Source organism: Lampetra planeri, chromosome 55, assembly GCF_965212315.1.
Source record: "Lampetra planeri chromosome 55, kcLamPlan1.2.h2, whole genome shotgun sequence".
Taxonomy (NCBI): Eukaryota; Metazoa; Chordata; class Hyperoartia; order Petromyzontiformes; family Petromyzontidae; genus Lampetra; species Lampetra planeri.
The window spans coordinates 4,491,843-4,512,885 of NC_136161.1; the positions used below are offsets into that span (position 1 = coordinate 4,491,843).

A 21,043-nucleotide genomic window follows, 5' to 3' on the forward strand; every position below is an offset into this window, starting at 1 on the left:
GCAACACAAGCAATCGTCATCAGGTGAGACGACCACAGCAAGAAAAAACTGCTTAAGTAGGCGAGAGAGCTGCCGTGACGAGAGGTTATATGATATCTTGTGTTGCGATCGTAACGTCGTGATCTATTATTTTTTCTACCCACGTGGACTTTACCGAAAGAACCAAAGAGTACGGATTCCTGCAGTCACGAAAGCTTCAAATCAAGATGTTATTTCACTGGATTTTTTTTGCCCGTCCAAGGACGGGTGTAAATTGCAGTAAATCTGAAATATTCAATAGAAAAATAGTTCAGCTCATGATTACACGCCAAAAGGTGCCAAGAGGCATCCTCTGGTCTAACACCGTTTGAGACGAGGCTCGAAAGAAAGCTGTCTCTGGTGTGGTCCAATCAGTTTCAAAGACAATGCATCATCTACTATCAGAGTATGTTTTTTGTTTGCATTCTGACCACAAGCATTGTGGTTAATGCTGGCACGATTCCTTGTAAAAGGTTTCAGTTTGGTGTTTTAACATCTTAACACAGCTGTTTTGTTGCCAGAAAAAAGGGGAAAACCTATTCTCATATTTTGGTACTGGCAAAGGAGGAGGTCCCATGATGTAGTTCATTGTCGTAGGCCAAATATCATTGCCCGCGAAAATTGAGCTGTTCACAAGCACCTCCAGACCGTCGCCGCTATCACCGGGGGAACGGCCGTGGCCACGTCAATCTCGTGCCGTGTCGTTCCACCGAATGGTAACGGCGGCGAGTCGACCGCGGCGCGTGCAGGAGCTGTCGCGATGCCGGAAGATGAAGATGAGAGGCTGGGCGATGAGAATTTGAGGGTTGTGGTGAAAAGTGAAGTGGAGCAAAACGGTAAGATCCCTACCACCCCGCCCACCCCATCACCCCCACCCCGCCCACCCCATCACCCCCACCCCATCACCCCCATCCCCCCACTCTGCCCCTCCCACCCCATCCCCCCCCCATCTCCCCCCACCCCATCCTCCCCACCCCATCCTCCCATCCTGCCTACCCCATCTCCCCCATCCTCCCCCACCCCATCCCCCCCACCCTGCTCCCCCCATCCCCCCCCACCCCGCCCACCACCCTGCCCACCCCATCCCCCCACTCTGCCCCCCACCCCATCCCCCCCACCCCATCCCCCCCCACCCCGCTCCCCCCATCCCCCCACTCTGCACCCCCCACCCCATCCCCCCCCACCCCATCCCCCCACTCTGCCCCCCCATCCCCCCCCACTCCGCCCACCCCGCCCACCACCCTGCCCACCCCATCCCCCCACTCTGCCCCCCCCACCCCATCCCCCCCCAACCCATCCGCCCCCCCATAATCATACATCGAACAAAGACGGTCACCGTATTGCCACGGTGCGTTCTGCGGCAGTGGCTAAGAGATGTTAACTACCTCGCCTGGTACGCAGGAGGTGGTGGGTTCGATCATGACCCTGACGACGCCTCTACATTTGGAGTTTGCGTCTCTCATTCTCCGTGGCCGCGTGGATTCATGTAGACCCAGGCTCATAGAGACCCATACTACTCCGCTGGCTCTTGACACGGTTGTTTGACCACCCGAATGTGACGCTGTCGTTGTTGCTCTGCCATCTACATCGGTAGCCATTCGGAAGAAGAACAGGAAGGAGGGAGGGAGGAGGGAGGAAGAAGGTCGCGCACCCGGAGAGTTTTTCATTACGGCTCGTGGAAAATGTTTTAGCATTTTTAATCGATGGCGATTTTCTAACGAGGGTCAAACGTAACAACGGGAGTTTTCGCCGTCCTCATCCGATGTAAACTCAGGCGAGATGCCGTGAATTCTAAAAAGTAGCAGGGTGGAAACTCGGAAGGACGATCGCCCCTCCCCCCCCCCCGTGATTGAGAGACTATGGCCCCTTTTTTTCTGAATTACAGCTCCGGACGTCAACATTTTTAATGTCGACGGAGCCGATAATGAGAGGCCAGAGGATGAAGCAGATTCCTACGAAAGTCTGAGCACCACCAGTACCGCAGCAGCAGCAGCGGCGGCGACGGCAACAGACAAGAATTTCATTGAGGTGGAGTTGTTGGAGGAGGATATTGGTCAAGGTGCGTTCCCCTTTAGATCGCAGAGATGGTGTAATCTTTTCTTGATTTGTCGCCAGTAATCTCAGTCGCACGGGATCCAGGCACCGTGGTGGCTAGGAGCTGTTAACTCCCTTGCCTGGTGTGCAGGAGGTTGTGGGTTCGATCCCGACCCTGACGCCTGCTGGTGGATTGTTTCACTCTGCTGGCAAATCGCCCGATGATGCTAATTACCAGTGAAACGTCGTACTACTCAAATTGTAAATGTTGTGGATTGACTCTACAACACACCGGTGGGCTGAAGTAGTAAACTACACTATACACTACGCTATATACTACTACACTACACACTACACTACACTATACACTACACTATACACTACACTATATTACACTATACACTACAATATACACTTCACTATACACTACACTACACACTACACTACACACTACACTATATACTACACTATACACTACATTACACACTACACTATACACTACACTATACACTACACTATACACTACAATATACACTACACTATATTACACGACACTATATTACACTACACTATACACTACACTATACACTACACTATATTACACTACACTATATTACACTACACTATATTGCACTATACACTACATTTTACAACACTATATGCTATACTACACTGTACACTATCCTACACTATACACTATACTAGTAACACATTGTTTACGTGACAAACCTTACTGGCTGTGTCGGGTGGTGGAGGATTACCTTTATTATGAATAATATTAATCGCAAAAGCCTGCTACGTGTCAAACTGCCTCCTGTATATTTGGAGTCTGCGTGTTTCTCTCTCCCTCCCCGTGGTCGCGTGGATTTTTTTATCGGGGTCCTCCGTTCTTTTTTCATCCACATTTAGAATCAACGTCACGCGCTCAGAGCATTTGGCTGCTGCTATACATTTCCACGTGATAAGGGATCATCCATTTAGTACGTACGCATGGAGAGGGAAGGGGGGGGTTAACCCAAATGCGTACGCTTAAGTATGGGGGGGGGTCTACTGACAATGTACGTACGCATAGGAAACGGGGGGGGGGGGGGTTTAAGCCTCGATAATAATTTGTCTACATTGGCCTTCAAATGAGTTAGATATTCCGACTATCTGTTTGCTTAAACACGTTAACATTATTAATCCTTGATCGTTTCTGCGTGGATTAAATATCGGCCGTTCTATAAATCCGCAGAGAGAGACACGCAGACTCGAAATATATACAGCAGGTGTCCGAGCCGAGATCGAACCCACGCAAACTCCTGTATGCCAGGCGAGTTAGTTCACATCTCCTAGCGACCGCGAACAGGTCACTAAAATCTTATTGCAAACCTAAAATCTTACCGACGCCCATTTCCGGTAACCCGTTTCCTGCCCGTGCGTCGGTTAATCGGCCTGCGCGTTTGGCGTTTTCCGCACCCGACGCAGCCGACGAAGGAAAAGCAACGGAGCTCCTTTGCGAGGAGTGCGGAGGCTACGGAGTGACGGCGACGACGGACAAGGCGCAACGCGACGACCACGACGGCGAGACCCGGCGAGCCTGCTCGCGATGCGGGAAGCCGCTCGAAGGCACCGCGACATGCACCGCCGCCGCCACCGCCACCACCGCCGCCACCGCCGTCACCGCCGCCGTCGCCGGGAAAAAGCCGCACGCGTGCCAGGAGTGCGGCAAGGGGTTTACGACGCGCTCCTACCTGAAGGCGCACGCGCGGACGCACAGCGGCGAGTGGTCGCACGTGTGCGGCGAGTGCGGCCGGGGCTTCGCGGTTCGCTCCAGCTACGAGGCGCACACGCGCACGCACACTGGCGAGAAGCCGCACGAGTGCGCCGAGTGCGCCAAGCGCTTCGCGCGCGCCTCCGACCTCGTGAGGCACTCGCGGACGCACACGGGCGAGAAGCCTCACGTCTGCGGCGAGTGCGGCAAGGGCTTCACGCAGCGCTCCAACCTGGAGACTCATTCGCGCACGCACGCGGCCGAGAAGCCGCACGTTTGCGGCGAGTGCGGCCGAGGGTTCGCGCAGCGCTCCAACCTGGAGGCGCACTCGGCCTCGCACACGGGCGCCTGGCCCCTGGCGTGCGCCAAGTGCGGCAAGGGCTTCGCCCGCCGCTCCGACCTGGAGAAGCACACGCGCAGGCACACTGGCGAGAAGCCGCACGTGTGCGAGTACTGCGGCAAGAGGTTCGCCCAGCACTCGAACCTGCACACGCACCTGCGCACGCACACGGGCGAGAGGCCGCACACGTGCGCCGAGTGCGGCCGGGGCTTTGCCCAGCGCTCGCACCTGGAGGCCCACTCGGTGCTGCACACGGGCGTGTGGCCGCTCGTCTGCGGCGAGTGCGGCATGGGCTTCGCGCAGCTCTCCGACCTGAAGAAGCACCGGCGGACGCACACGGGCGAGAAGCCCTACGTGTGCAAGGAGTGCGGAAAGTGCTTCTCGCAGCACTCGAACCTGCACACGCACACGCGGCGGCACGCCGGGGAGAAGCCGCACGTTTGCTCCGAGTGCGGCAAGGGCTTCGCGAAGCGCGCCGAGCTGGAGGATCACTCTTCGACGCACGCGGGCGCGTGGCCGCACTCGTGCGAGGAGTGCGGGAAGGGGTTCTTCCAGCGTTTCCTCTTGGAGGCGCACGCTCGGACGCATGCCCGTGAGTAAGTCGCACGTGCGACGTGGGTAGGTAGGTAGGTGCGTGCGTTGAGCTCCTTTCGCCGACGTGCGTGACCAACCGCGCTAATCGGAGGTGGTGCGGGCGGGCAAGGGGAAAGGAACAACACAACTAAACACAAATGAGCAGTTCTAAAGAAATGAGTCGTATGTACGAACGTTGGACTTCTTTTGCACCCTACGTGGCCGACCCCGCTAATCGGAGGGTGCGGGCGGGAAGGGGTTGAAGGAAGGCAAACGATTCTCCGTGCGCATGCAGAGAACGCGATGGGAGTTTTCAGGAGAGAGGAGAGACGTTTTGAAAACGTAAGACCGTTGGGGGTGATGGTGCCATGCCCAACTGTTCAGCGGTTCCGAGGGGTCAGTGTGACCGGTCTGGTTTTTTTTTGCTGCTGTAAAATGTCAAAATGTGTTCATCGCAAAGCCCCCCCCCCCCCTACTGACACCACGGCCTTTCAAGTGCCTTTTGGTAAATCCCGCAAAGCTTCTGTTGAATCGCACGATGAGGAGGCCAAGTGCTTTCCGTCGGGGCTGAGGTCTGATTGAATGATCTTCTGTCGTGATGATAGGGAACTACAGTAAACCCTTGTTAATTCGACACACATGGGGCCCTGGCCTTGCCGAGTTATCCAATATTCCGAATTATGTACAAAGGTACTCCCCAGTGCCTCCTGCCCCTATAAAAATGTTTCCCAAATTAGTTTTCCAAACTCGGGTGCGGTTCACGGCCAAAACGGCCAAAACCAGTGACGATTATCTGAACCGGTCCTGGGCCTCCCCTAGGTCGACTCAGCGTCAAATGAGTACCTGGTGTAGCGGTGTGTAGTAAACATCGCCACTGGGGAAACGAAGGCGGCCGGGCGTGGTGCTAGCCACCGCATCTCCTCGTGTATCGTGCCGGCCTTTATAGGTGCTCGCTAACAGCACTTGCTCCTACAGTCTTCACGCACCATACTCATTGACACACCCACCCACCTCCCGCATCCATTTTATCCAAAGCTTTGGATTTGTCTCACACACCAAGGGATTTATACTTCAGTCCCTTTCCATTACTTCTTGATTTGGCCGTAGACGACATTTCTGAGAGGCTTGGCTTGCACGGAGTGCACATAAACAAGGTGATGCCCAGAGCGACAGGTCTGCACTAACGCTCCAACGGGCCGAGTCGTTGTTTTTGGTCGTGGCTCGCGGCGGCGCTCTTAACGCGCTATGCCGAAATTGGACCATTCGGTACGGCAATTCGGCTCGTGGCAAATTACTAATATGCCGAAAGGACAGCCGTGCCGAATTATCCCCAATTCAGAACGATCAAATGCCGAAATGACGAGGTTTTACTCTGCAGTGTGATTTTAAATGGCGTTTTCTCGGGCATGTGTTAGAGAGCAGTTGTGCATGCGGCTTTTCATGCTTTGTTCGGGCTTTGGGAAAGCCATCCCGAGGAGTATTATACTCCCCTCTGATCTTCGCACCTGATTTTGCTCACAAGTGAAGGCATCACATTTACCATCCCTGCTCTATTTGAGGCCGAAACAGGAGGAGGATTTCTCCACAATTCTGGATGATGCTGGTTGCTGTTGTAATTACTGGCGGCGAAACATCACGGCTACTCGAATTGTGAAGGTTGTAGTGGGTTTTACTCTCCAACGCACAACCGGTTAGTGTTGTACTAGTAACAAATTGGCCACGTTTTATTTACGTGACAAATGTCACTAATTGGCTGTGACGGGTGGTGGCGAGTTTAACGACACATTTTTATTTACGCAGTTTAACCCCAAAAAGACCTCTTATGGACAACATGGGATCTGCTCCTAAGCAGCCAAACACAGCATACGATTAATTATAATAATATAAAAACAAGTTGCATTTCGTCCGTACGTCCCAATGCGTCACCGTATATTGAAAGCAGGAAATTAACAGAACCACGGTGGCTATGAGATCTTAACTACTTCGCCTGGTATACAGGAGGTCACGGGTTCGATTCCGATCCCGACGATGCCTGCTTTCTAGTTAGAGTTTGTATCTCCTCTCTCCCCGTGGTCGTGTGGATGTTTCTCTGGTTTTCACACATTTAGAATGAACGTGCGTTCGGAGTATTTGGCTGCTGCTAGACATATCCACGTGGTTAGAAGCCACTTCGTTGAGCTGCCATTTGTGATAGCCAGAGCAACGTAGCTCGGTGGGCTTCACCCGGTAACTTAAAACGTTTAAGTTTGGCTTATCAAAAGGCCAGAACTAGGGGGTGAAGGGCAGTTTTGAAAAAGAGGTGCGTTTTCAAGACAGGACTTAAACGGCTCAAACGACTCTGATTTGTTCTAGATTTGAAGCTTTCGTGACTGCAACGATTCATACCCTTAGGTTTTTTCGGTAAAGTCACGTAGGTAAAAATAATCAAATAATTTAATAATAAATGGAAATAACTCAATTAAATCGCGACGTTTCGGAGGCAACACAAGTTTCCGTCTTCAGGTGGGACCGTCACAGCTAAAATTTACTGTATCAATTTGATTTGCCTCGTGAGCACAAAGGCAAAGCGTTCTTCCAAAGCTCTGAGAGCTGCGCAGTGCAAGTTCAAGTTCATTTATTAGGTATAGCCCTGTGAGCCATTCGGCTCTTGAATCAGGTGCAACCGCAACAAAAAAAACATGAACAAAAAACATCTTAAAGTGAATATGTGACTAAGTGCAAAATAAAGCCATGAAAGCAATGAAAAAGCAATCATAGGAACTGTGACGGAATTTTCACAATAAATGGCATAAACAACATGTACTACCAAAACCCTGCAGCCATAGCTGGCTGCATGAGCCACTCCACAACAGCAGGAGCATCAATCGGAGTATTATAATTTTTCAATGCAGAGGCAGGAGTTCTTGGAAGAAGGCAACGCGTTGGAGAGTGACTGAGGATCGGTGCCTGTAGGTATTGCGGGGCTGACCCATTGAAGGCCGGTCATCAAACCTCGGGACCACACCTCGCCGAATACGGCTTTCATTCTGTTTAAGACGTGTAGTGGTAGACGGCTTTCGCGACCAATATTATCCGTATTAATAATAGAGGTATCTTTTTTGCGGGGTGTCAGATCGCGTGAATAAAAATGAGTCGTTAAAAACCCGCCGCCACCCCCCGACGGGTTTAACGACGCATTTATATTTACGCGATCTAATCCCAAACCGATTTTATTTTGGAGTTTTTCTTCTACACCCTCCCCCCCCCCCCCTTCTTTCAGAAAGGGGCCGTTGACTTAACCTGTCTCCTATGTTATACTCATACGCAGGGTGCCCAAAAATGAATGTACCAGAAAGAACATTGAATAGGCGCATTGCTTTATTCGAGATACTGACGGAAATGTAATATGGATGCATGCAATAGAACTGATAAGCTTTAGGTTGCTTAACTTTTGTATGCTATTGATTAGACCATTGGTTCTTAACCTGGGGTGCACGCAGCCCTTGGCGGTGCTTGCAAGATGCCCTTTCTGGGGGTGCGAGACATGTCCAGATTATCTTAGAAGGTTAATCATCGAAAACACAAATTAAGCACGGGCACGTAAGTTAAAAAAATACTTAATTTCATCATACTCTATGTGCTTATTAACATTGTACATTTTAATTCAACGATTGAGAACCAAAAAGGATGCAAGGCTGCGGTGTAAAGGTTAAGAACCACTGGACTATATGACCGCCGAAATTCGAACCTCCTGCAGAGGATTCTGAACGCACCGCGCCTCTCCCATCGCCCCCAAAGATGTCTTCTTCTCCGCCCCCCCCCCCCCCCCATGTGTGCAGATACTGCTGGGTTGTACCTCAAAGTTCATTAGATATATTTTGAAGTCACCCTCCATCCATAACCGCAACTATCAAAACTCTAAATGAATGTCTTCTTGGTTCTTTCGGTAAAGTCACGTAGAAGGGAAATAATAAAATAATAAAATTTCAACATAATAAAATACAATTCTCACTTATGTTGTATTTTTTTAATTTTATTATTTCCCTTCTACGTGACTTTACCGAAAGAACCAAGAAGATGAATCCCTGCAGTCACGAAAGCTTTAAATCGAAATCTAAATGAATGCTCAATCAGTGGAAAGTTACGTATTTCTGGATAATGGATGAAACAATCATTTGATTGATCATACTGGTTCGGAAAACTCTCATCATTTGTTTGACGGACAAGTGGACAAATGGATAAACAGATAAACGGACAGATGGAACGCCTGGCTTTTATACGCTGATTGTCGCCCATCATTCGCGATGACCAATCTTAACTCTTGAGAAAACCTACGACGTTCGTAAGTTCTCCAAGGACCCTTGCTTTGCTAGTTGGAGACTTTACTTTCTTTACAATAACAAAAGACAACAAAAACCAGAGATAAAACTAAAATCTAACGGTGTGAAGTCGGTTGAACGGGCGGACTTGTCGTCATATCAGACAGTGGTGGTTTCTCCTGAAGCGTAAAATAAAGTGCCAATCGATATTCACAACAGACCAAAACTTAGAAGTCCAATGCACGTAGTCTCATCACCTTCGTGTCAGTCCCTCGAATAACAATACAACTATTCGACTTTCTTATTGGTATGTACATTTTTGGAGAACCTGTATATCTTTTAAAGGCCCCCACACACGCGGGACACATTGCCGTTGAGTTGCAACGTGGTTTTGAGTTGTTCTGTTCGCATAAACGTCGGGTATGGAAAATAATTGGCGACTAGCCACGCTCGGAAGTTAGCGTGGCTTTGGTTACCCACGCATTAGAAAGGGACGTCTTGTTGATGAATGAAAGATTATATATATAAAAAATTATGCTTCATTACCCCTGTCCGGCAAATAATACGCAGGAGGTGTCGAGATGTTCCAACACCGTTTAGACAACGCCAATCGCATGGTCAAACATGCAAACGAACGCGCTTTGGTGTATAAATGTTCGCATTGCCCTCGGAACTGATTGGGCCGCACCAGAGACGGCCATCCTTCTTTGTCTCGGCTCACCATCGGTGTTAGACAGGAGAACAACGCCAAAAAGATGAACGGTACAAGGGAAATGCAACCGAAACATGCTGTGATAATGATGTACGCATTGTGCTCGGAACTGATTGGTCAGCACCAAAGACGGCCATTCTTCTTGGTCTAGACTCTAGACTGACCACCGGTGTTTGACCGGAGAACAACGGCAAAAGGCGAACGGCACAAAAGGCAATGCACAATATGAAAGCATTAATAGCCCGGGCTGAGCAGTTCTTTCACGTCTGACGTGATCTTTTCTCCTCAGCCGTGTCGCATTCAATTCCGTCTTTTGGGGAAGCAACTTGTGCCGCATCGCATCATCACATCGCTGTGCTCCTTCTGTCGATGCTGATGCTTGCTGCCCTTGCGTTGAGTTGTGAGCAATACGGCGGGCATTGAAAAAAGCGTTTCGAGACACGAGGCGAATACGCATTCGCACATCAATAAACCTCTTCCACTGCTTTCACTGTCATTGTTCCATTATCGTCATCACGAACCCGCGTGTGCGATTGTGTTGCGTGTGGCTAATGTAAGGCTCCCCTCGGGATAGTCATGTTGGGCGAGTTTAATGCCCGTGTGGGTCCAGTTGCAGGCACCTCGGCCGGAATGTTGGAAGGTATGGGCCAGATCGGATCAATAACCGCAGTGACGAGACGCTAACTACCTCGCCTGATTTACAGGAGGTCGTGGGTTCGAGCCCAACTTGCCCGTATAGTTGCAATTTCTATGTTCTCTCTCCCCGTGGTCGTGTGGATTTTTCTCCGGGTCCTCTGGTTTTTCCCTCCACATTTAGAAACGTGCGTTGAGAGTATTTGGCTGCTATAAATTTCCACATGACGATGAGCCACTACACCGGACAGAAAATATGGCTAAATAATATGGGAGCCAGAAGACAATCCCGGTCGCACCCCAAGGTGAACAGGGAATGGCTCCGACTCCCAGCCACGTTTTACCCGGGCCTGCCCACCATCATGAAGGCCCTTAATGATTGTGAGCAGAGGGTCAGGGACTTCAAAAGCGCGAAGAACAACCCAGATCCCAGGCCTACTGGTGGTATCAGAGGCCTTGACCAGATCAATAAAGCAGAGATGTTAGGTCTTCTTCTTGGTTCTTTCGGTAAAGTCACGTAGAATGGAAATAATAAAAAATAAAACATCATAAAATAATTCTCACGACGTTTCGGCCACAACGCAAGAAGCCGTCCTCAGGTGGAGAACAGGTCTGTCGAGAAGACAGTCTTCAGTCTTGTGTGCATGTGGCTTCTCGACAAACCTGTTCTCCACCTGAGGACGGCTGCTTGCGTTGTGGCCGAAACGTCGTGAGAATTATTTTATTGGTTTATTTTTATTATTTTATTATTTCCATTCTACGTGACTTTACCGAAAGAACCAAGAAGATGAATCCCTGCCGTCACGAAAGCTTTAAATCGAAATGTTAGGTCTTGTTGGAATTCCCTCCACCTCTGCTGTATAGCGGACGGGCAGAGAATATGGCACCCGGGCAGGACCGCCTAGGTCTCAAATCCACACTGGGGGCTCCGCAAGCCTCTCCTCAACGTTGCCGCCTTGGCAAGGTGATGTTGAATAACCCTTGACACTGAGAGGAGAGATGGCCCCCTGTAGTTGTTACGCCAAGGGCATCCTTCCAAATCCCGTGGAGCTCCGTCCTGTGGTCCAGACGGTCGTGAAGATGTCATGCAGGGCAGTCTTGCACGTCTCTGCCACACCACTAACAGAGTTTCTAGATTTGAAGCTTTCGTGACTGCAAGGATTCATACTCTTAGTTTATTCGGTAAAGTCACGTAGGTGAAAAATGAAATTAAAATTAATTAAAATAATAAAAATCACGACGTTTCGGAGGCAACACAAGTCTCCGTCATCAGGTGGGACCGTCACAGCCAGATTTGCTGTATCAAGTGTATCAAGTGATACAGCAAATCTGGCTGTGACGGTACCACCTGATGACGGAGACTTGTGTTGCCTCCGAAACGTCGTGATTTTTATTATTTTAATAAATGTTTATTACTTTAATTAATTTTAATTTCATTTTTCGTGATTTATTATTTTTTATTATTTGATTTTTATTAATTTTAATTTCATTTTTTACCTACATGACGACTTTACCGAAAAAACTAAGAGTATGAGTAAGCACCAACAGAGTGTTGGGGCAAGTGCACGAGGGGGGTGGGTGGCCAGCACCACGCCGGGCCGCCTTTGTCTCCCCAGGGACGATATTTACCGCACGCACGGCACCGGGTGCTCATTTGAGGCTGGGTCGACCTAGGGGAGGCCCGGGAGCGGCTCAGATAATCGTCACTGGTAGTGTTGGCCGTGAGCGGGAGTCGAACCCCGGGTTTCTTAGCGTAGCGCTCACCGCTACACCACCGCTCCCTACACTCACACACAACCCCCCCACACACCCCCCCCCCCACACAACCCCCCCACACAATCCCCCCCCCACACACCCCCCCCCCACACACCCCCCCCCACACACACCCCCCCCACACACCCCCCCCCCACACACAACCCACCCCACACACCCCCCCCCACACCCCCCCCCACACACCCCCCCCCACACACACAACCTCCCCTCCACACCCCCCCCCACACACCCCCCCCCCACACACACCCCCCCACCCCCCACACACCCCCCCCCACACACCCCCCCACACACCCCCCCACACACCCCCCCCCACACACACACAACCCCCCCACACACCCCCCCCCACACACCCCCCCCACACACCCCCCCCCACACCCCCCACAACCCCCCTCCACACAACCCCCCCACACCCCCCCCCACACACACAACCCCCCCCACACAATTCCCCCCCCCACACCCCCCCCCACACCCCCCCACACAGCCCCACCCCGCACACCCCCCCCCCCACCACCGCACTAAAAACCTCTCTCTGAACCGCGTCGTCTTGTCCCCCATCTACAACCCAAGCTCCGCCCCCACCCCCCCCCTCCTCCCCGCCGACGTCACCGCTGACGTCATCGGCCACGCCCCCTTTTCTCGCCCGAGTCGCTGCCGTCCCCTCGGGCGCGTCTTGTACCGAACATCGAGTCGCCTCGGCCCCTGAAAGGCGCGCGGCTTCCCACAGGCCTCCATCACCACCTCCTTCTCCACCTCCTTCTCCTCCTCCACCTCCTCTTCCTCTCTCTATACCACCACCACCTCCTCATCCATCGTCTTCCTTTGTGGAAGAAGTCAGCGGCGGCTACGGCGGCTGTGGGCGCGAAGAAACGACTCGGAGAGAGGTTCTTGATTCACGTTATCACTTCACGATTTGCTCCCTTCTCTCTCCCTGTGGTTTACAAACATTCGATGGCTCCCACCGAGCTCGCCGTGGTTTACGAAGAGTCGGATCCGCGTTCGATCGCTCGCACTGTGCTCCGTTTGTGGATACGACGCGTCGGATTCACTCTCACTGTGGTCACAAAGAAGTGAATTTACACTTCCCTCCGCTGTTACAGGAGGTTGGATTCACTCCCCATGTCTCGTTCGTGCTGCATTCACTGTGGTTACAGGAGGTGCCGGCCACCGCAGGCTACACGGGTGACCTTTGTCTTTGTGTGTTCATAGGCACTTGCCCCCTATAGGCTGTTAGATGCTACACGGGGGAGCTTTGTCTTTGTGTGTTCATAGGCACTTGCCCCCTATAGGCTGTTAGATGCTACACGGGTGACCTTTGTCTTTGTGTGTTCATAGGCACTTGCCCCCTATAGGCTGTTAGAGGCTACACGGGGGAGCTTTGTCTTTGTGTGTTCATAGGCAATTGCCCCCTATAGGCTGTTAGATGCTACACGGGGGAGCTTTGTCTTTGTGTGTTCATAGGCACTTGCCCCCTATAGGCTGTTAGAGGCTACACGGGGGAGCTTTGTCTTTGTGTGTTCATAGGCACTTGCCCCTACAGTCTGCTAGAGGCTACACGGGGGAGCTTTGTCTTTGTGTGTTCATAGGCACTTGCCCCTACAGTCTGCTAGAGGCTACACGGGGGACCTTTGTCTTTGTGTGTTCATAGGCACTTGCCCCCAATAGGCTGTTAGAGGCTACACGGGGGACCTTTGTCTTTGTGTGTTCATAGGCACTTGCCCCTACAGGCTGTTAGAGGCTACACGGGGGACCTTTGTCTTTGTTCATAGGCACTTGCCCCTACAGTCTGCTAGAGGCTACACGGGGGACCTTTGTCTTTGTGTGTTCATAGGCTCTTGCCCCCAATAGGCTGTTAGAGGCTACACGGGGGACCTTTGTCTTGGTTCATAGGCACTTGCCCCCTATAGGCTGTTACAGGCTACACGGGGGACCTTTGTCTTTGTGTGTTCATAGGCGCTGCTGCTACTCGCTACTAACAGCACTTGCCCCAGCAGTCTGTTACAGGCTACACGGGGGACCTTTGTCTTTGTGTGTTCATAGGCACTTGCCCCAGCAGTCTGTTACAGGCTACACGGGGGACCTTTGTCTTTGTGTGTTCAGAGGCACTTGCCCCAGCAGTCTGTTAAAGGCTACACAGGGGACCTTTGTCTTTGTGTGTTCATAGGCGCTGCTGCTACTCGCTACTAACAGCACTTGCCCCCAATAGGCTGTTACAGGCTACACGTTGAACCTTTGTCTTTGTTTTATCTGTGGCATTTATACAGGACCAGGAAAGGGCGGTCCTGCACAGATGCCATATTTTCTGTCCGGCGTAGGGAATTCCAACAGGATCTACATCTCTGTTTTGGTGACCTGGTCAAGGCCTCTGATACCATCAGTAGGCCTGGGCTCTGGGTTGTTCTTTGCGCTTTCGGAGTCCCTGACTCTCTGCTCACAATCATCAAGGACCTTCATGATGGTGAGCAGGCCTGGGTAAAACTACGTGGCCGGGAGTCTGAGCCATTCCCTGTTCACCTTGAGGTGCGACAAGGATGTCCTCTGGCTCCCACATTATTTAACATCTATTTTGGCCGCGTAGTTTGAGAAGCTTTGCATGGCTGTACCGGAGGAATTTCCATCTGGTACAGATACAATGGGAGGCTCATCGATGCCCAGGTGCGGTCGAGGGATGGCTCCCTATTTGTCAACCATGTTATGTATGATCATGATCTGGTGATTGATGCTCACTTAGAGGAGGAGTTGGAGGTGCTGCTGCTGAACCTGGAGTGTGCCCCTAAGAGGTGGGGTCTTACCATCAGCTCCACCAAAACGAAGCACCTGCCTGGGTATTTTGTGCCACCAAACACTCCACCCCTTCAGCTCCCCATTGGTGATATAGTAGTTGTGGAGAGAGTGGATAGGTTCCCATACCTGGGCAGTCTGCTTATGACCGGCCCCGGTTTGACAGCAGAGGTCTCGCTCCGAATCACTCAAGCGGCATTATCTTATCGGCTGCGTAATGCTTTGTGGAAGCTACCTGGTCTGTCACTTCACACGAAGCTTCAGGTCTTCTCGGCCATAGTCATGCCCTCCCTTCTCTATGGTTGTGAAACATGGAACCCCCTAATGTAACACCTTCGCCGGTTAGAAACATTTCGACTGGCCTACCTATGATCCATCCTGGGTTTAACCAGGCTGGATTGTGTAAGCTTACAAATCCTTGAAAGATCTGGACAAAGTCCCATCGGTGAACTCCTCCGGCAGGCAAGGCTGCATTGGCTGGGTCGTGTAGCCTGTATGCCCAGCCACCACATGCCTAAACAGCTTTTGTTTAGCCGGATCGAAGAGGCAAAACGGGCACGGCACGGGCTAGTGTAGAGATGGAGTGATGTAGTACAAGAGGATGTAGAGCTCAGTGGGCTTGCCGATGACTGGTACCAGCGGTGTCAAGATCGGCTTCTGTGGAGGAGGCTCGTGAAGGACGCTGCTGGGCAGTTGGAGGCAGTCGCCCTCCAACAACAACTGAGGGCGGAGGAGCGACGCTCAGAACAACAAGCGGAGCGCCGGGTGGCTAAAACAGCAAGTTGGCACAATAGGGGGCACAGGTGGTGCATCGGCCAGTCGTCTCAGTCAATTGACCCATGGCACCGGGGTCTTTCCCGTGATATCCTGCCAGCGGGCGTTCGACACTTCACGTGGCCTTAATGCGCACATAGCCTGGCACAAGCGCCGTGGTGACATCACTGCCAATGGCAGCTGTTGTATATGTATAAAAGCTGCCTGCCGAGTAGTACACAGTACATAGTGTTGTATCTCTGTGGATCTTCATAACTCTGCGTGTATCTCTGTGTATCTCTATATATGTGTGTGTGTATTTATGTATCTCTGTGTGTATGTGTGTGTATGTATCTATAAGGCGGCCTGGCATGGTGCTGGCCACCCACCCCCTCGTAAGCCTTTTCTGCCTTCGTAGGTGCTCACTAACAGCACTTGCCCCTACAGCCTGTTAAGCCTATACAGGGGATCTTTGTATGTATCTGTCTATCTGTGTGTATCTCTGTATGACAGCCACCTGCCGAGTAGTACACACACACGGTGCGCACACAGCCCAAGGTGTTGTAGGTCCCGCACCCGACCGCGTAGCCGCACGCCGCGTGAACTCAAAACCGCACGGCAGCGCAAATTTCGGGGAGAAAGCGGAATTTCGGCCGCACAACACACCGTTCCCGCGTGGAGCGGATAAGACAGCGGGGGGAGAACCCCGAGCGAGCGAGCGAGTGTGTGTGTGTGTGTGTGGAACATCGAATCGGATGTCGAAATTGGTATAATTTTTTTTTCGCTTTTAATTTTTGGCTTGCTCGCTCACCCCCCCCCGCCCCTCCCCGGCCAGATGGCTTCGCACATTCAATTGCCGTTCATCAAACGAGAGAAGGACGAGACCGGTGGCCTCGGGATGTGGCCCAACTCGATGGAGAGGCCGGAAGACGACGACGCTGGTGAGATCGGCGGTGCTGCCCGGTCCTCCCTCTCGTCCCCATCCGTGAAACCTTTCGAGGAGTTGGTGGTGGTGGGGGGGGGAGGAAGGGACACCCGATGGCTAAATAGACAACAACAACAACAACAAAAACTACTACATCAGAGCCCCCTACTCTTAACAACGCTAATTGGTTCCCACGAAACAGGTCGTCGAGCGATTTTGTTCGCACGGCGAGTATATAGGAAATACGGCGGTTAAAGGCTTAATTCGTTCCGATGGCAACGAAAGTTACCCCCTTCTTCACCCAAGGAACGTACTTTCAAATATTTAAACGATGGATATTAATACGTAAACATACTAACATCATAAGCACGTAATGTTTAAAGGAACGTGCTTAATCGATGCATTAATATTTACTCTACCTACAACAGCCCGTCGTTAACAGCGGAATGGTCGTTAAGCGAACACACTGGGCTCTAAGGAGGCACTACACTCCTATACATTACACTACTATACACTACACTATACACTACTATACACTACACTATACACCACTACACATTGGGCTCTATAGAGGCCCATCGTTAAGCGATTAGTCGTTAATGGGTAGTTGTTAAGAGGGGTTCTACTCTACACCACTATACACTACACTACTATACAGGACACTACTATACAGGACACTACTATACACTACACATTGTGCTCTATGGAGGCCCATCGTCAAGCGATTAGTCGTGAACAGTGGTGGTCGTTAAGAGGGGATTCTACTGTAACAAAGTAGTGACTCTGCGTCGTGCTCTGAAGGGAGGGGGGAGGGGTAGCCTCCCACAACAGCTGAGCACTAGGATGGCGTGGAGAGGTGGTGGGGATTGTGAAACGGGCAAAAACTTTCATTCAAAAGTCCGCAGACACAAAGATCCCCCGATATAGCCTTACCAGACTTGGAGCAAGTGCTGTTCGCGAACACCTATCAAGGCGGACGCGGCACGCGGGGGGGGGCTGGGTGGCCAGCACCACGCCCGACCGCCTTTGTCTCCCCAGTGGCGATGTTTACTACACACTGTACCGGGTACTCATTTGAGGCTGAGTCGACCTAGGGGAGGCCCGGGACCAGGTTCAGATAATCGTCACTGGGGGTGTTGGCCGTCAGTGGGAATCGAACTCGGGTCGCCGGGTTCGTGGGGCCTCAGGGTCCAATCCCTGGTCACCATTGCATTCACTTGAATCGTAATAATAATTTTAAAAACACGCACCTGGCTTACACGTAGCAACCAGTTCATCACAGTTGAGCTAACACACCGGCTACATCTTTACCACTTGAACCTCGTGATTTGTCTCAAGTGAGGCTTGCCCGTCTCATCGGTGTCCTCCTTTTATGTATGTGTTCATTTATTTGTAATGTCAACGATAACAAATGCAGGAAAGCACAGCCGCAAACTTACAGAACATCTTAACGACCAGTTAACATTAATGTTAACTTCCTCGCCTGGAACACCGGAGGTCGTGGGTTCCATCCCGACCCTGACACTGTCTGCTGTATATTTGGAGTTTGCGTCTCTCTCTCTCCCTTCCCGTGGAGATGTTAACGACCTCGCAGGAGGTTGTGGTTTCAATCCCGACCCTGATGCCTGTTGTATATTTGGAGTTTGCATGTTTCTCTCTCTCCATAGTCGTGTGGATTTTTCTCCGGGTCCTCCGTTTTTTTTCTTTCTTTCTCCGCACGTATAAAAATGCGTTTAGAGTATTTGGCTCTTGCTATACATTTCCACACGATGATGATGATGAAAAGCCACTTAATTGAGCTATAATTGTTATTGGCCAGGGTCGTTTCTGAAAAAAGAGATACTAAACAGCAGCTCAGTGTGGGGCCTTACCTGATAAAATAAAAAATAAAATTGTTTTCTTCTTGTCGTATGGCTGATGCAGATGCAGAGCAACAACTATCATTTCACATTCAGATGTTCAAGCCAGGAGCAGCGGAGTGTATCGCTGCGATGTCTATTTCGTATTTTAATGATTAGTTAAATAGTTAGCCTAGGAACAGCTCACTTCGGGCCTAGATCTAGGTTTGGCCAGAACAAGGGCTCTGCTTTGTTTTTTTTGTTTTTAGAGCAGAGCCCAGGTACAGGGAATCCTCATTCGACGCGATCGCAGGAGTGTTTTCTCAGGACCGTTATTCACATTGCATTGCAGTTCTTGAAATACAGTTGACCATCGATTATCCGGCTTCTAACATTATACGGCTGCGGTCCCGGTACGATCCGGCAAATCCGCTCCAAAAGCTGTAACCAGTCCAGCGATCGGCACCGTGTAGCATCACAAAACAAGTAGCTACGCTTGATTTCAGTGTTACATTAAACACGACGTACAACAACTTAGACAATGAAAATGCCGCACGTATATATACATCACCCCGTGATATGCAGAGTCTTCGAGATTGGAGTGGTAAGTACGGTACAGTAAATAGTCACTTTTTAAAGTAGGATCTTTATTATTTGTCTATTTGTATGTTTATGCGAATTTCACACGGTCTACAAATTGAAAACATTCAAAACAACCACATATACACACACACACCTTCAACAATGTCATGCAAGAATGTGCAGCAATTTTAAATCGTGACGATTTAGCGATTATCGGGCGTTTTTGAAAATCCGGTGCCCCCACCCCTGCTTGGATAATTGACGATCTGTCCATAAACAAACGTAAAAAAAAATTAACCCATAAAAACAAAGTTTTTCACAAAAAATCCTTTATATGCGTGGCGGCTAGAGTCCTCTCGTCCTCTGGCTTGAGATGGCTGCCACCTATGGGTCAGATGATTGCCTGCCACCATTAAGCAATTGGTAATTAAATATAATTTATTTTTTCCTAAAAAGTGTAACATTTTGGAGAAAAAAAATTCACGAAAATAAATTGTCACACACAACGAGTCTGTGTGCAAAATGTCAGCTCGATTGGATCAGGGGAAGTGGGTTAAAAAACGACCGAAAGATTTGCACGGTCGTAAGCGCGCAAGCAAGCAAGCGAACTTAATATAAAGGATTTAAAAATACGGGGCTGGTCGTGGTTTACGCGTTTTAACCGCCGTGTCGATTCGTCGCCAATCGATCCGTGGATCAAAGTAACGATCTTACACGCCCCCCCCCCACCCCGCCACCCCCACCTTTCAGCTGATTCTTTAGTATCGGTAAAAATCGTTGATTCCGTCGCGGTCCACCCTTTTTATCGTACCGAATGACGGAAAAAAATGGCTCTTCTTCTTGCTGGTTGGATTGCCGATCCCCTGACCCCCCCCGTATTAGACCTCCCATTTATCGTATAACGATTGTGCTTAAATGTTTTTTGTTTTTACTTTACACACACACGCACACAAATTACAGCGCAGGATTTGACGATGATTAAAGCCGAGGGAGCCAGGGTGAGGCCGGAGGCGGCGGGAAGTTCTCACGGATTCCTCGCCGCCAGGGATCGCAGCTTCATCGACGCGGAGTTGTCGCCGAGGATCGTCGGACAAGGTGAGTCCGCCCCCGTCGTGCCGCGGAGAATACGCGGCGAGGCGTTCGCTCCGTCCCTCGCCCTGGTACGCAGGATGTCGTGGGCTCGATACCGACCCTGGCAGATGCATCGTTTTGTAATATGCCGCCCAGGTTGCGTTTCTCTCCGGGTTTTTTTTCACCCCCCCCCCCCCTCCACGTTTAGAATCGATGTCACGCGTTTTAAGAGGTGTTTGGCTTCCGCTATGAATTTCCAAGTGGTGATGATGATAAGCCGCTTTGTTGAGCTTGTCATCTGTGATGGCCAGGGTCACCATCACAGATGACAGTAGCTCAGCAGGTCTTATCTGGTAAAAAGAAAAAGTTATATTTGTATGTATTTTTTTTATTATTAGCTTACCTTTCCTATACTTTGGGTCTTACCTGGTAAAAATATGGATAGTTGAGTTTTATTCATATATATTTTTTCGTGATTCGCTTACCTTTAATATACTTTGCACTGCGTAGCCGGATGTAGACTTACCTGTGATTATAATTGTGCACTCTGCAGCTATAAATTCGCACGATGATGATGACGATAAGCCGCTTTGTTGAGCTATAACTTTTTGAAGGCCAGGTCGCTTCTGAGAAAAGAGTTGAACAAAATGAGAGAGCAGTAGACAAAACGCTAAAATGGTTTAAAAGATGAAAAGTGCACTTTTGTAATTACATGAAACAGAGGGTAGATTTCACGTTGTGAATTGTAATTTTGGGTTTGGTCGTGTTGTGTCAAAAAAATAAGTGTCTAAAACCCTCCTCCGCCCGACTCAGCCACCACCTCCGGTGAAATCAATCGTGCAAAATATTGACACGGGGATTGAACCTCGCTCCGCGCACGTGCGCGTCAGGCCACGTCCAAGACAGGCGAGGCTTTCATCCAGCAGCGGATAGACCACGGCCAGCGACGAGCATGTGCGGGA

At 50.6% G+C, this 21,043-nt stretch overlaps 1 protein-coding gene across 3 annotated transcripts in view; it reads left to right on the forward strand.

Annotated features, from left to right (window-relative positions):
* Nucleotides 1-21,043, forward strand: part of LOC144735530 (uncharacterized) — a 41,276-nt gene that overhangs the window by 8,820 nt on the left and 11,413 nt on the right. The window contains exons 1-4 of one of the 3 annotated variants that reach the window (XM_078617945.1): nt 12,726-13,015; nt 14,863-14,956; nt 16,501-16,606; nt 19,971-20,105. In XM_078617945.1, the coding sequence (XP_078474071.1) occupies nt 16,501-16,606; nt 19,971-20,105 (241 nt within the window). In that variant the 5' untranslated portion in view covers nt 12,726-13,015; nt 14,863-14,956. Of the gene's footprint in view, nt 1-767; nt 855-1,903; nt 2,078-3,519; nt 4,584-12,725; nt 13,016-14,862; nt 14,957-16,500; nt 16,607-19,970; nt 20,106-21,043 lie in introns of those variants that run through there. The other 2 variants (XM_078617946.1, XM_078617944.1) reach the window with 2 other exon arrangements.